The 14,297-nt window shown below is 42.8% G+C and overlaps 1 protein-coding gene across 1 annotated transcript in view; it reads left to right on the forward strand.

The window, feature by feature from the left end:
- The window catches only part of RNF213 (ring finger protein 213), a 107,536-nt gene that overhangs the window by 80,420 nt on the left and 12,819 nt on the right, over nt 1-14,297 (forward strand). The window contains exons 43-55 of the mRNA XM_065896446.1: nt 1,039-1,139; nt 1,253-1,435; nt 2,157-2,326; nt 2,426-2,525; nt 6,265-6,376; nt 6,955-7,168; nt 7,415-7,614; nt 8,649-8,771; nt 9,562-9,672; nt 10,297-10,536; nt 10,865-10,946; nt 11,775-11,809; nt 13,151-13,245. Coding sequence (XP_065752518.1) covers nt 1,039-1,139; nt 1,253-1,435; nt 2,157-2,326; nt 2,426-2,525; nt 6,265-6,376; nt 6,955-7,168; nt 7,415-7,614; nt 8,649-8,771; nt 9,562-9,672; nt 10,297-10,536; nt 10,865-10,946; nt 11,775-11,809; nt 13,151-13,245 — 1,766 coding nt within the window. The remainder of the gene's footprint in view (nt 1-1,038; nt 1,140-1,252; nt 1,436-2,156; nt 2,327-2,425; nt 2,526-6,264; nt 6,377-6,954; nt 7,169-7,414; nt 7,615-8,648; nt 8,772-9,561; nt 9,673-10,296; nt 10,537-10,864; nt 10,947-11,774; nt 11,810-13,150; nt 13,246-14,297) is intronic.

A 14,297-nucleotide genomic window follows, 5' to 3' on the forward strand; every position in this document is an offset into this window, starting at 1 on the left:
AAGGTGCAGATAAAGCATTTGATAAAATTTATAATTTGGTACAAAGATACTCTTGCCAAATTAGGAATAGAAAGGAACTCTCCTTCAGCGGATAATGCCCAAGGGGTATACCTAATAGAAAAACATCTATAGCAAACATTATACCTAACCAGAAAATTCCCTAAGCACACCCATTAAACTCACTATCTTATATCATTAAAGATGTGCATTTCCTAAAAAACAGTGTTTCCACGTCTAAATATATATCCTAGAGAATTTTCCCATTTGTACTCAGACACATGGAAGAATGTTGGGTGCAGAAATGTTTGTAATTGCAGGAAATTGGGAACATTCTAAATGTCCATTAATGGGAAAACAGGTGACCAGTATCAACAAGTACCATACAGCAGTTAACATGAATGATCTGAACCTACTTGTATCAACAAAAAAAGCAAGTTGCAGAAGCTTAGGTACAGTGTGATGCCCCTGATAGAAAGTTTACAACATTCAAAGCAACAAGATTTTTATGCATGCATCCAAATCTAGTGGAAGTGGGAATTTAGGAATGTGATTCTCTGGGGCTGGGTGGGGGGTGGGGGATGGAAATATGATCAGAAAAGGATACACTTGGAGTTGAAGCTGCACCTGTAATGTTTTGTTTCTTTAGAAACTGATAAAGCACATATTCAAAAAAAATGCTATGATTACTTAAAGTTTGGTGGATACGCAGATGGTCATTATATTACCTTTTATAGCTTGAAATATCTCATAACGGGAGGAGGGGGATAGACCTTAAAAGAAAAAAAGGAAGAGGGGAAAAATCAGAAGCCGAGAATATCAACCTTCTCCCCAAAGCAGCATAGTCACAAAGGGCATTCAAAGTTAAAGAAACGGCTAAAAAAAAAAAGCCTTGCGCTGCAGACACCAGAGCCCTAACTGCCCAGCTTCGCCAGCTGCAGAGGGGATGTTGTGTTTTGTTGCCTTTGTTGCCCGGCTGACTCCTGCCCTTCCTCACTGCTAATTAGCTTCCCTCCTCCTCCCGCTGCCTTTCTCCTTCAGTGCCTGCAAGAGGACTCTGACATCAAGACTCACAGGCCTTTCGTCGCAGTGATGACCACTCTTTGTAAATGTAAGGACCAGGTCAGCAAGAGCCTCACCAGGTGAGATCTTGGGTTTGGGATCTGCAAGGGAGAGAATTCAGAACCTTTTGTATTTTTTGCTTCTCACGGCCAGCTTCTCTGCTTCAGAATTGGTCACCCTTCTTGGCTTCTAGGTTTGGGGTGAAGCCGTGCCCCATCTGCCTGGGAGATGCACAGGATCCTGTCTGCCTGCCCTGTGACCATGTATTCTGCCAGCGCTGCGTCAAAGTTCACCTCACCCAAGGGCAGATGGGATGCCCCTATTGTTTAACTGACTTGCCAGACAGCTTCTCTCCTTCTGTTTCCCAGGAGCACCGGTAAAACACCCTTCCTCTTGAGAAAGCTTCCTCTTCTTTCTTCCTTTTTTGCAAATACAGTATTCAGAAATATAATTATTAATCTTAGAAAGCCTGACAGAGAAGTGTTCTAAGAAAGACAACTAGCTACTTATGTACCTTTATAAACACCTGGTGTCTGAAAATTATCCTCTCCTCAAGACATACATGTATACAGATTAGAGAGATAGAAAAATTAGAGGAAATAAACCAGAAAGTCGTAAAGTAAATAAAGCCATCACAAGAGACCCAAAGAATTTAGATGCAACTGGTTTGTCCTCTTGATATGTAAATTCCATCCATGTTCTATGTCCTGAGGATAAAGCTAGCTCTTATCTGGCTAAGTGCCTTTCAGGGCAGTAGTTACAATTAGCCTAGGTGGTTGGTTTTCCTTCCCGTTTTCCTCCATTCTGATGCCTCCTGAAAGCGGAGCACAAGGCAAGCCCAGTGGATGGGATCTTTGAGAAGCTCTTGGGATATGAAGGCTATTGCTAGATGGCCCAAATGATCAAAGTATTTCTCAAAAGAGCCAAGTGTATGGGCTGTCTGCAGTTTTGGAGATTGGTTCTAATCAATGTAAGGAGATACTTGCATCTTTTCATTTAAAAAAAAAATGCTGTCCAAATCCCAAAGCACTCTGTAAGGAGGGATTCTGGAACACATTCTATAAGCCTTTTGACCGTGGTTTTCAACGATTCCTAAGGGAGGTCATCAAGAAACATGCTCGCTTCCGGCAGATGTGCAATAGTTTCTTTGTGGACCTAGTTTCTACCATGTGCTTCAAAGACAATTCTCCACCTCAGAAGGATGTTGTCAATGTTCTGCTGTCTTTACTCTTTGTAGAGAAGGAGCTCTTTCGAGAGGCTTCCCAAAGTGAGTGGATTTCTTCCTATAGACTTAAAAATTCAGTTCTTCATCTCACTCTTTATGTCTGATGTGAACGATGATCTACCTTTCTCCTTCTGGTTTAAGGACGCCGTGAACACACAAAATCTCTTTCTCCTTTTGATGACGTTGTGGATAAGACCCCTGTCATCCGCTCAGTGGTACTGAAACTGCTTTTGAAGTACAGGTGAGCACCACGAACGTGGAGTTGCCTCTAGCACGCCTTGACTTTTTATTCTCCTCGTGGCTTTTTCTTCGCTGCCAAGCATTCTTTGCAGAACCTGTAGCTAGTTCATGATTTGGGGAAGCTTTTTCAGCAAGAGACGCCCTTGTTCCTTTATCTGTATGGGTTGTGTCCTTGACATATTCACATACTGGCTATGAGTTCAGCATGCCTACAAGCACGTGGTTTGGAAGAAGACAGATTTGGGGGAAGGGTGCAAGGTGTTGTAACACGTGCGGGAAGTCGGGAGTCAGGAATCTGCGGTTCTCATCTCAGTTCCACAGCTACAAAGTTTTGTGGTTTTTTGGATGGTAAGTTAGACTCTCCCCTCACCCTGCTTGCCCTTGATGTTGTCTAAGTTTTGCTTCAGCTCTTAAGTTTCTCTGATTCTATAAATGGACAGAGAAGCCCATATGGTGCTTCAGCTCAATGGTCTTGTCAAATTATGCTATTTTAGAAAATTCTTAGGAAGCTGATCTGTAGGGGGCTTCCCTGGTGGCACAGTGGTTAAGAGTCCGCCTGCCAGTGCAGGGGACACGGGTTCAAGCCCTGGTCCAGGAAGATCCCACATGCTGCAGAACAGCTAAGCCCGTGCACCACAACTACTTGAGCCTGTGCTCTAGAGCCCGCGAGCCACAACCACTGAGCCCACGTGCCACAGCTACTGAAGCTCGTGTGCCTAGAGCCCGTGCTCCACAACAAAAGAAGCCACTGCAATGAGAAGCCTGCGCACCGCAACAAAGAGTAGCCCCTAAAAAAAAAAAAAAAAAAAAAAAAGAGTAGCCCCTGCTCGCCACAACTAGAGAAAGCCCATGCACAGCAACAGAGACCCAACGCAGCCAAAACTGAAAGAAAGAAAGAGAGAGAGAAAGAGAGAGAGAAAGAAAGCTGATCTGTATTTAGAGGCTCTTTTGGAAGGTACTCAGTATCCTTAGCCTGTGTTCTGACTTGATAGAGTACACCTTGAGGTGATGGCAAAATCAAGATGCTGTAAGAAAAGTTCCAATAGAAACAACTGTTTCTAACTTAAATGTCTGAAAGGTGACTCAGGATGGAGATTAGATTTACATTTAAGCATGGATCTGCTGCAGCCTTGTCCACGGGCATTTTATTTTGCTTCTATTTTTTCCCCCCATTATTTGTGAAATAGTTTTTTCAAACAGGATTCCTGGAGGATTTTCCAATAAAATACTCTTAAAATACATTTTCTTACAGAACTAGTATCTTACTGTACCTGAAAATGGCTTTTAAGGCATACATGGAAAGAGTTGACTTGAGATGTGAGAAGAGCCTCTTCTGATACTCTGTGATTTTTATTAATTTTGGTAAATGTGTGAAATCTGTATTCATTTGAATCTCTTTGCTTAGAGAAAGGGAACAGTATCATCAACATGCATACCTCTTGACATTAACATGAGTACAAACAATGCTTAAAGGTAAACACTTTGTTCTGAAATATTTAGAGAGTAAAATTTACAGAACTGATTTTGAAATAAAAATCTTGAGACATAAAACACAATTTAAAAATCTGCATTGTCATTCCCTGGGTTGAGAAATACTTGTGTCATTGCTTTTGTGATTCGAGTATTTTCATGTATTAAGAATCAGTCAGGGGCTTCCCTGGTGGTGCAGTGGTTAAGAATCCGCCTGCCAGTGCAGGGGGCATGGGTTCGATCCCTGGTCCGGGAAGATCCCACATGCCACGGAGCAACTAAGCCCGTGTGCAATAACTACTGAGCCTGGGCTCTAGAGCCTGCGAGCCACAACTACTGAGCCCACGCACCTAGAGCCCGTGCTCCGCAACAAGAGAAGCCCCTGCAATGAGAAGCCCGCTCACCGCAACTGGAGAAAGCCCGTGTGCAGCAATGAAGACCCAACGCAGCCAAAAAGAAAAAAGAATGACTCAGACCAGACTTAGACATACTTTGTGGAAATGTAGGCATCCATTCTTTAGGCAGACCTGTGTGGGGGACAACATTGATGAGACTGCAAATAACACTAAGATATTATCTGGCTTTTTCAACATGTTGATATTTGCACTGATGTTACTAAAGTAATGAAGGGTGAATGTGGTAGCATCTTAGCATGAGGAAAACCCCGGTATTGGCCATTGTTTCCGTCACCACCAACCACATATAGTTTTTTAAAATGCCAATTTCACTTAATGTCCTTGACGAAGCTATAAAAATTCTTAATTTTACTAAATCTCCACCTTCGAGGATATGACTTTTTAATATTCTGTTGAAATGAGAGATACACACAAAGCACTCCAGCTGCACACCAAGGTACAGGATTATCTCAAGGAAAATCACTCATGCCGTTTTTGAGTTACATGCTAACTTGGCCGTTTTTTTTGTGGAATACCACTTGTACTTGAAAGAATGACTGACAAACAACACTTATTCAGACTTGGGCATTTGGCAGGTGTTTTCTTGAAACCAAGGGATGTGAGCCTGTCACATCAAGGAAGAGAACTGATGGTTTTGTTGCTAAAGATAAAATTCAAGCTTTTAAGCAAATATTAAAATTTTGGCGGGAATTCCCTGGTGGCCCAGTGGTTAGGGCTCCACGCTTTCATTGCCAAGGGCCTGGGTTCAATCCCTGCTTGGGGAACTAAGATCCTGCAAGCCATGCAGTGTGGCCAAAAAAATAAATACATTTTTAAAAAATTAAAATAAAAATTTGGAAAACCTGTATCCTCCACTGGGAGCCTATCAGCTTTCTAATACTTACAGACCTTTTGATGATAATGAATGTGAGGTTTTTTTAAACATATCATAAAATTAAAACGTGTCAACATTTGCCAGATCTGCACAGCTCAGTGAACCGGTATTTTTGAAGTGACTGTTGCTTGATGTCAGAGAATTTTGCATTGATCAAAAAGAGATCCATTTGAAGTGCAAGGCAGACCATTTGATTTTAATGTAATTGACTATGAAACGTGCATTGATAGGGTTTCAGATTGCACATTGCAACTAACCTTTAGAAATTATCATTTATCAAGTTTTGGTGTAGTGTCAAAGGAGAATATTCACAGTTACCTGAAAAGGCTACTAAAATATTTCTCCCTTTTCCAGCTACATAATGTGTGAGACCAGATTTTTCCTCATTTAACTCAATATAGTGCAACCAATTAGAAGCAGAAGCAGATTTGAGAATCTAATGAACTTCTGTTAAGCCAGGTGTTAAAGAGATTTGCAGGAATGAAAAACAGTACCCCTCTTCTTACTAATGAATTTTTGTTTTGGAAAAGCTTTTTAAAAATATTATTTATGTTAATATGTAATGAGTTTAGTATGGTTATTTTTAATGAATTGATAAATATTTTCAAATTTTTTCAGTTTTAATTTCGAATACTGTAAATATCAGTAGATGTAATCCACAGAAACAAAAGCTCTCTGAGGTTCTCAATAATTTTTAAGTCTGTAAAGGAATCTTGGAGCCAAAAAGTTTGAGAACAGCTAGTCTAAAATAGGGAATTTTATATTCCTCCAAGTTGGTGCTAGAATATTTTTCATAAAATCGTGTTACAAACTATACATACACATGTATGTATGTGTATATATATATATATATAATTATACAGGAAGGGGGGATGGATAACAGGCAAATCGATACATACATACATACCTTTTTTCTTTTTTTTTGGCAAAATGAGTTTCCAGACCTGAACTAACCAGGTATAATATTTCTCCTTCCAAAGCTTCCGTGACGTGAAGGATTATATTCAGGCTTATTTGTCCCAGTTAGAAAAGAAACCGTTCCTGGCTGAAGATAAAGCTGAATTGTATGTGCTCTTTAGCAGCTGCCTGGAGGTAAGCTGATTATCACCTCCCTGCATTTCTTTTTCAGACTCTCCAAACCATGTGGTTTATGTTATGGAATAGTGTTTTTCTGAAAATTTACAGAATATAAATTAGGTGGTAACATTAACAGATGCTCTGCTCCATGCAGGGGAAAAAAAGTTTCAAAAACGTTGCTTCTGCCCTCAGCAGTTGTATATATTAGCATTTATGCGCGTGTGCATGAGGGGGAAAAAAGAAGCATAGAAGAATATGCCACCAGAGTTGTCTCCAGGTGGTGAGATTGTGAATACTTTTAATTTTTATTCTCTTCATATTTTTGTTACTTCCAAAAATCTTACAATGCATATGAAAAAATAATATTAGATAATAAAATTTTTCATCATAGCTTTTCTTTTTCCCCTCCTTCTTGCCCCTAAAATAAAAAGGGGTATTAGTTTTCCATGATTCAAAAAATTTACACTCAAACCCACAACACTATTCTCTATCCTTCCTGCATTCTCCACGACCACACTGTGGAAATTTCAAAGGTTGGAGACTCGCAAATAAAAAAGAATAATATCCTTTCTTTCTGGTTCTATGTTCCCTAGGATTCAATACATGAGAAGAATAATACTTTCTTCATAAGGGATGAATTGAAATACCTAAGAGAGGAAGGCCAGTTCCTTAAGACGTACCAACCAGTGGGATGCAGCCAAGAGCCCGCTGGCGAGGCCTCGGTGGAGTACCTGCAGGAGATGGCCCGCATCCGCCTCTGTCTTGACAAAGCTTCTGAGATCCTCTCTGAGCTTCAGGACGGCTCAGGCAGGTCTTCTTCCCAAACTTTCTTGACCACAGGCCGGGAGCCCCCATGATCTAGAAATTCAGGAAGTGTGGGAAGCTGGTTCTTGGAGTAATGCTGGTCTGTACCATGTCCCCTTTCTTCTAGATTAGTTCTTTCACTGTGAATTCCTAAAGGGGAGGCCCCAGAGCTCTTACTAGCCTCTGTTCCAGACAGTTAACTAACAAGTACCCTCAGCCGTCACTCAGCCTTTCTCGTTGGCTCTGCAGAGATGGCGGAGGAGAAGCGTCACTACCTGCGGCAGGTGGAGCACTTCTGTGCCCGGGTCCAGAATGACTGGTACCGAGTATACCTGGTGAGGAAGCTCACTAGCCAGCAAGGGATGGAGTTTGTGCAGAGCCTCTCCAGACAGGGCCATCCGGCCCACTGGGTGTTTCCCAGGGGAGTCATTGCACAGCAGGTAAGAAGGGTGGTCCCAGCAGCCCCTGTGCTGTCTCAGCTCCGCTGCCCGCCCCCCAACCCCAGGAGCGGGGCTGCTGCTTCTCCATTCCTCCCTGACCTTCTCCCACACCCATCATGGAAAATGCGTGCATCTGTTCTGGTCTTCTCCTCTGTCTCTGTGCTTCAGTTGATTGACCCAGCTCGTGATCACATTTAGACTGCCTGCCTAGGGGAAAGATACGTGTGTATGTGTGATGTGTTTGTCACCTACCTGCACAGCATATGTAGGCATCACTTCTGATAGAGTTTGACACAGGGAAAGCAAAAGAATGATTCTGTGGCTTTGGCTTTTAGCAGATTAAAAGTCATTCAGCCAGGGATTTCCCTGGTGATGCAGTGGTGAGGACTCCCTGCTCCCAATGCAGGGGGCCCGGATTCGATCCCTAGTCAGGGAACTAGATCCTACATGCATGCCGCAACTGAGAGTCTGCATGCCGCAACTAAGAATCTGCATGCCACAGCTAAGACCCGGCACAACCAGATAAATAAATAAATATTTTTTTAAAAAATCCTTCAGCTTTCAGAATAAGCCCTTTTTATCCTTGGCAGGCGAGATAGGAAAGGACTAAGGATGACAGAGTTGCAGCCATTTTGGCTTCAGGGCTGCTCAGTGTCCTTTCCTAGTGCTCAGAAATGAATGAATTTTTACTGTCCTGGAGTTACAAAGATGGCACTAAAGATCCTGGCTTTTTGTTTGCTCCCAATTGGAGCTTAGGGCTAACGTATTGAAGTCCTTTGGTGCTCTACTCTGAGTGCAGAAGGAAGGCAGCCACAAGATCACCTCCCCCAGATTTTCACCCACTCCTCGCTCTTCATCTATTGAGGAGGTGCTTCCCAAACAGCAGTGGGATGTCATGCCTCAGTCTGGACCCGGAAACTGGGTTCAGCTGCCTTTAAACCTCTTATGATTGCCTGGTTCCTTTACCTATCAAGAAGGTTCTTTCCTAAGCATTCCTCACACTGTCCCCACCATGATTAACCCCTGTGTTCCTGGGGTTGCAGAAGGATCATACAGGCCAGATGGATCAGTATCTGGTGCATGGGGACAGCTACAAGGCTCTCCGCGATGCACTGGGCAAAGCCATTCTGGAGTGCAAGCCCCTGGCCATTGAGACTGCTCTGGAGGTATGTTGGACTGGGGGACTGCTCTGCGTACACAGTGGCCCCTCAGAGCCTAAGTCTTGTCTTGTTGGTGTCAAATGATGCAGCGAAAGAGGCCGCACAGGGTGACATGCTGCATCAGAAGTCTTATGCTCACGGCCTCACGGGCTCGCCTGGCAAACAGGGGAGCATCAGTGGTTGATTTGGGGTGGTGGGTTTGCACGAGGCCACTGGCACCTCCTTTCTGATTCGTTTATGTCCATTACTTTCTTTGAGACCCTGCTAAAAAGTCACTTCCTCCAAGATTCTTCTGCTCTGACATGTGATGGCACAGGAAGCAAAACCTGTATCTGTGTAGCCTCATAATTCCCATAGAGGCGTATGCATGTGTTTATTTTAATAGATACAGGGTTTTTAGAATCTAATCTTTCAATTGTTCTGGTCATGTTTCCTTGTTCACCCTGGCATTTTGCTGGGAAAAGAGGAAATAAGTATCTTATCTCTGCTCAGGAAAAGTTTCTAGGACCAGTGCAGTAGTCAGAAAGAGAACAGATGGTGATCTCTGTTACTTCTGTTGTAAGCTGTCTGATGAATATGCATTGAGTTTAATATGAGAATGTTTATGAACAGTTGTTTTTCTAGAAGATGGTCCTTGAGGTGCAGGGTCCCAGGGGCCCAGGGTCTTGGGAAAGGCTCCCTCAACCTCTCCAAGGCCTAAGGGCTGATCTCATTTCATATTCATATACGAATCACATGGGATTCTGGCCCTGAGCTAGATTTTTTTAAGTCTCACTTGATATCTTTGCTTTTTCAGGCCTGCAGGAGCCCCACAACTCAGCAGGCTGCCCACCTAATGTTAGCACTTTTTAGAGAGGTCACGACTTTGTACAGATCCCACAGTGCAAACCTCCATCCTAAGCCACAGGTGAGTATCAGCCTTCAGGGCTGTGTTCATAGTCTCATAATTTGGAGGGACTTTTTGAATAGAGGTAAAAGTCACAAAGACCAGTTATGCCCCAAATTTTTAAAATTCTAGGATTGGGGTTTCCAGCCTTCTTATGTGGAGCAACTACTTTCTGTTTCATCCAAAGCTTTTAGAGTAACAGTTAAAACACAGTCAAGAACATAAGATAACGTTTTCCAAAATTATGAAAACTACTGCTTGGGTATGTGGTTTCTGTGTTTGTAGAGGAGAATTCTCTTCTCCAGATAATTTCCCTTCAAACAGCAACCATTTAGCCATTCTAACCTTGATTTAAAAAAAAAAAAACAAAGTTATTTTAATGCAAAAAACTTTATCTGTTTATTTTTGGCTGCCCCACTCGCCTTGCGGGGATCTTAGTTCCCCAATCAGGGATTGAACCTGCGCCCTCAGCAGTGACAGCATGAAGTTCTATCCACTGGACCACCAGGGAATTCCCCTTAACCTTGATATTTGATAGGTATTTGCTATCAAAAATGTATGAGTGACATAAGAGCAAACCTCTGGTTTTCTCTCACTGTTCACATGATATTCTGCTTTGTTGTATTTTAATTTCTTTCCTGTCAGCAATGTGAGGCTATGGAGAAATTCATTGAGGAAAGAAAGACCTTGTCTCCTGATATGAGACGTTTTGCAATATCCCTTGTGAACAATGAACTACCCCTGCTGAGGACGGGTCCTGGGGACAACAGCCTTGAAGGGACAGTAATAGAAATGGCTATTCATGTTGCAACCATCCTTCTCTGTGGACAAAGCAAAGTCTTGGAACCCCTAAAGAATTTGGCCTTCTCCCCAGAACTCATGGCGGTAAGATTGGGATATGATTGCATCCGCGTTCACAGGAAAAACTTTAGAGACCCAGCCGGTACCTCAGAAACTGTTGAACCTGTTTATCTTCTAGATTCTCCATCTGCCTCTGTCTCACTTGACCCTTTAGTCCACAATGATGGTGAAAAACTTGCCTTGCCCTTTGTTATCTCACAGGGAGCTGTTCTGTGTTCTTCATAGAGAGTTTTTTAGGTCAAGAAGAAAGAAAATCAAGGTCACATTCTTACTCGAGGCCTCTTGCTGATCAGTGACAGCCCGTCGATATGCTCACTTAGCTAAAGCCAGCCCCGCTCTTTTGACTTTTCAGAATGCCTTTCTTCCAACGATGCCTGAAGACTTGCTTGCTCAAGCTAGGAAGTGGAGGGGTCTGGAAGGAGTCCACTGGTACAGTAAGTGTTGGCCTGAGGTGGAATCCCACTCCTGAGCTTTGAAGAGCATCCTAAAACCACATGAGACATTGTTATAGAATTGGGGTCCACGGGTTTGTCCCTGAAGGTCCTTATGTGCCTACCTTCTTCTGCCGTGGCTGCCTTTGCAGAACATGAACAGCTTGCAGGAACTGGTACCCTGCTGACTGTGGATGAGCCAGATTATTTTTTTCTTAGTCACAGGGAGAGGGTCTTTTAGGGTGCACTTCTGTTCCCTGGAATATGCCCTTTGGGGAGAAGGGGGTGCAGGGAACCACATGAGAGGCTCAGTCAAGGGCCAGCTCACAATACAGCCACGTTCTTGACCCAAAGATAGTTCTTTTAGAAATATAGAACTGAAGGAGAAAATAATATAACCCATGACTTTATGTAAATTTTGCTGTTGCCTTGAGTAGATGATCTTTTAAAACTAGTTTTAAAAATTGTTATAAAACCTGCTCATAGCAAAAAGAAAAAAATCAAAGAGAGTGAATAGGAGGGTATAAAATACTATCCACCCTGCCTCCAAAAGTAAACCCTGGTATGAACCTGTAATCTAGTTTCTCTTTGCTTTGTGAAATTAAACACAGACATTATTTTTCAGTGATACCAGTTGAGCTCCTGGTATGTGTCAAATATCTAATGAGTTCTAATATCTAGCAAAGTTCAAGATTTCTGGTAATGTGCTTGGGAAATCAGGTCCACGTCAGCATTTGGTTAGACCAGAGAAGAGGGAGTTAGCTTTCCCTTTTAACCGTGGGTCATTAGGTGAATCCTCATCAGCCAACATGTGTCTTGTTCTTTTAACAGCATGTCCCAATGGTCACGCGTGCTCTGTAGGCGAGGTGAGTCTTGGTATTCAGGGTAGGGTTTGGGGGGTTCAAAATGTGTGTTCCTCCAGGTCTGAGGAGGGGAGCTGTGGAGGAGGAGGATGGATAATGAGGGTCTGGACCTTTTGGGAGAACATAGACTCATCTTGCCGGCTATTCTAGGTATTACGACTAAACATCCAAATGGTACTAAGGTTTTCCAGCCAGGGTTTCTCAGTCTCAGCCCTGTGGACATAACGCCTTATTGTGGGGCTGGCCTGGGCATCGTTGGAGGTTTAGAAGCATTCCTGGCTTCAACTCACCAGATGGCAGTAGTATCCCATCTCACACAGTGTGACAAACAAAACTGCCTCCATACATTGCCAAATGTCCCTTGAAAGACAAAACTACAGGACAGGAACCACTGATGGCCATCCTTCCTGGCCACTGCAGCACAAGATCAGTGACACGGGTCTTTATGTGACAACAAAGTGTTGACTAGACCGTAGGCTGGATTACTACCCCAGGGAGGAGATAGGGTCTAGATACCAAAGGATAGGAAAACGAGACACATATCTTGTACGCCCGTTGGGGGAAGATCTGTGTATTGTTCATCTCTGAATCCCAAAGCATCAGCCAGGGCCCTTCATAGTGTCATCCATACTTGCTCAGAACGGGCTATTGAATTGACACAGATAAATGTTATTTAATAAATAAATAAGTGACCTGGAGGATAAACCTGATATATGCATTTTACTTTATCTTTCTGAGCTTCTCACTTACTTGTCTGTGAAACAGGATTAAAATAGATTCTTCCTAAAACTGCTCCTGAAATTCTGTGGTCTGGGAACCTGAGACTGGTTTGGTTTGTGATAGACTGTTATTCAATGTATATAGTAGCACACAATCTGATTTTGAAAAATGAGCCTTTGGAAGTAGTGAATCATATGGTTACATTTTTTTTAAATAAAAAAGTCCAAATGGCGTCAGGGAAATCAGTTTGGAAGCTGCTATAGTTTTCCTGGTGTTAGATAGCGAAGCAGTAAGGCCAGTGTGATAGGTGGGGGAATGAATGGAAAACAGTGATGAATATGAGAAAGGAGGATTGAGTTTTATATATTTGTCTATAAAGTGACTAGTTAGGAATAAAACTTAAATTGTCTCTATTTTTTAAAAGTCTGTATTTGCCCACATACAACATAGTTGGCATGGAGTGCCTGCTCTGTCTCCCAGGGCTCCTGTAGCCCCACCTGACACACACATATGCTAAAGGAAGCAATCGTAGTGGCGTCCGCTGCCTCCTGTGGTAAGTATGTGCTCATTTGCACAATGGCATTTGTCCAAACTGAGCTGGGGTCGCATTTGTGTTTATCCTAGTGTGGCTTGCCGATGGAACAGAGCATTTGTATTGACTGTGGTGTTCCAGTTGGAGGGATTAATCACAAACCAAAGGATGGATTTCACGTTATTGAGTATGTAAGATTTTATGTCCTTTCTAAATAGTCAAACCATGGGCTTTGGGGCTGTTTCTGTTCCAGCTGATAAATCAATACTAAATATAGTATCAATTACTATTGTACATTTGGACCTGGGTCTTGTTGATATCAACGCCAAGGTCCCTGTGGTCATTCAGTAGTGAGGCATTTGATCTGTCATTGGCTAACTGGGCTCTTAATGCAAAGCAGACCACGCGTTAATACTTATTAATACTTGCTAATTCAGATGTCTTCCATCTGAATCTTGGGCACAACCCCTGTAGAAATTGCTTGACATAAACAGGTGACCAATTTCAGAGGCACATTTAAGTCTGTCACTTATAAACTCTCTTAGCTTACTCTTTTTTTTCCCAGAAAGATAGAGGAGACATAGTCAATCTTATCAAATACTTCAGAATCCAGCTAAAAATCTGATCTCATAATCCCACACTTGCTCATGAGATGAGTATGGTTATACATGCTCCCTTAATAGGAGGTGTGACCTCTCTACGTTCATCATATATTCTAGCTCTTTTAGTGCTGTTGCAGTTTAAAATATGCTAATCTGTTATCTCCATAAACTATCAGAATGTCTTAGAATCTTCAGTAGCTTTGCAACTGAATGTACCCATCACACTATACCTCCCATCTGGGTGTGATGCCAAATCCTTTGCCAGACCTTGGATCCCAGTTTTTGATTTGGGAAAAGGAGAACAGTGTGTACATATTCCCGTGGTAATGTCAGCTATTCCAAACTCTGACTGTCCTTTGCCCGCCTGCTCCCCCGATCCCCCACAATGATTCAGTGGAAGAAGCGGGTCCAGACCTCCATCCTGACACATGGCCCCAGGACTAGCACAACAGCCATTTTTTTATGCTTTCAAATTTTTTTTTTTTTTTTTTTGGGCTGTGTTGGGTCTTCGTTGCTGCACGCGGACTTTCTCTAATTGTGGCGAGCGGGGGCTGCTCTTTTTTTTTTTGCGGTACGCGGGCCTCTCACTGTTGCGGCCTCTCCCGTTGCGGAGCACGGGCTCCGGACGCGCAGGCTC

Source organism: Phocoena phocoena, chromosome 19 (assembly GCF_963924675.1).
Source record: "Phocoena phocoena chromosome 19, mPhoPho1.1, whole genome shotgun sequence".
NCBI classification, from domain to species: domain Eukaryota; kingdom Metazoa; phylum Chordata; class Mammalia; order Artiodactyla; family Phocoenidae; genus Phocoena; species Phocoena phocoena.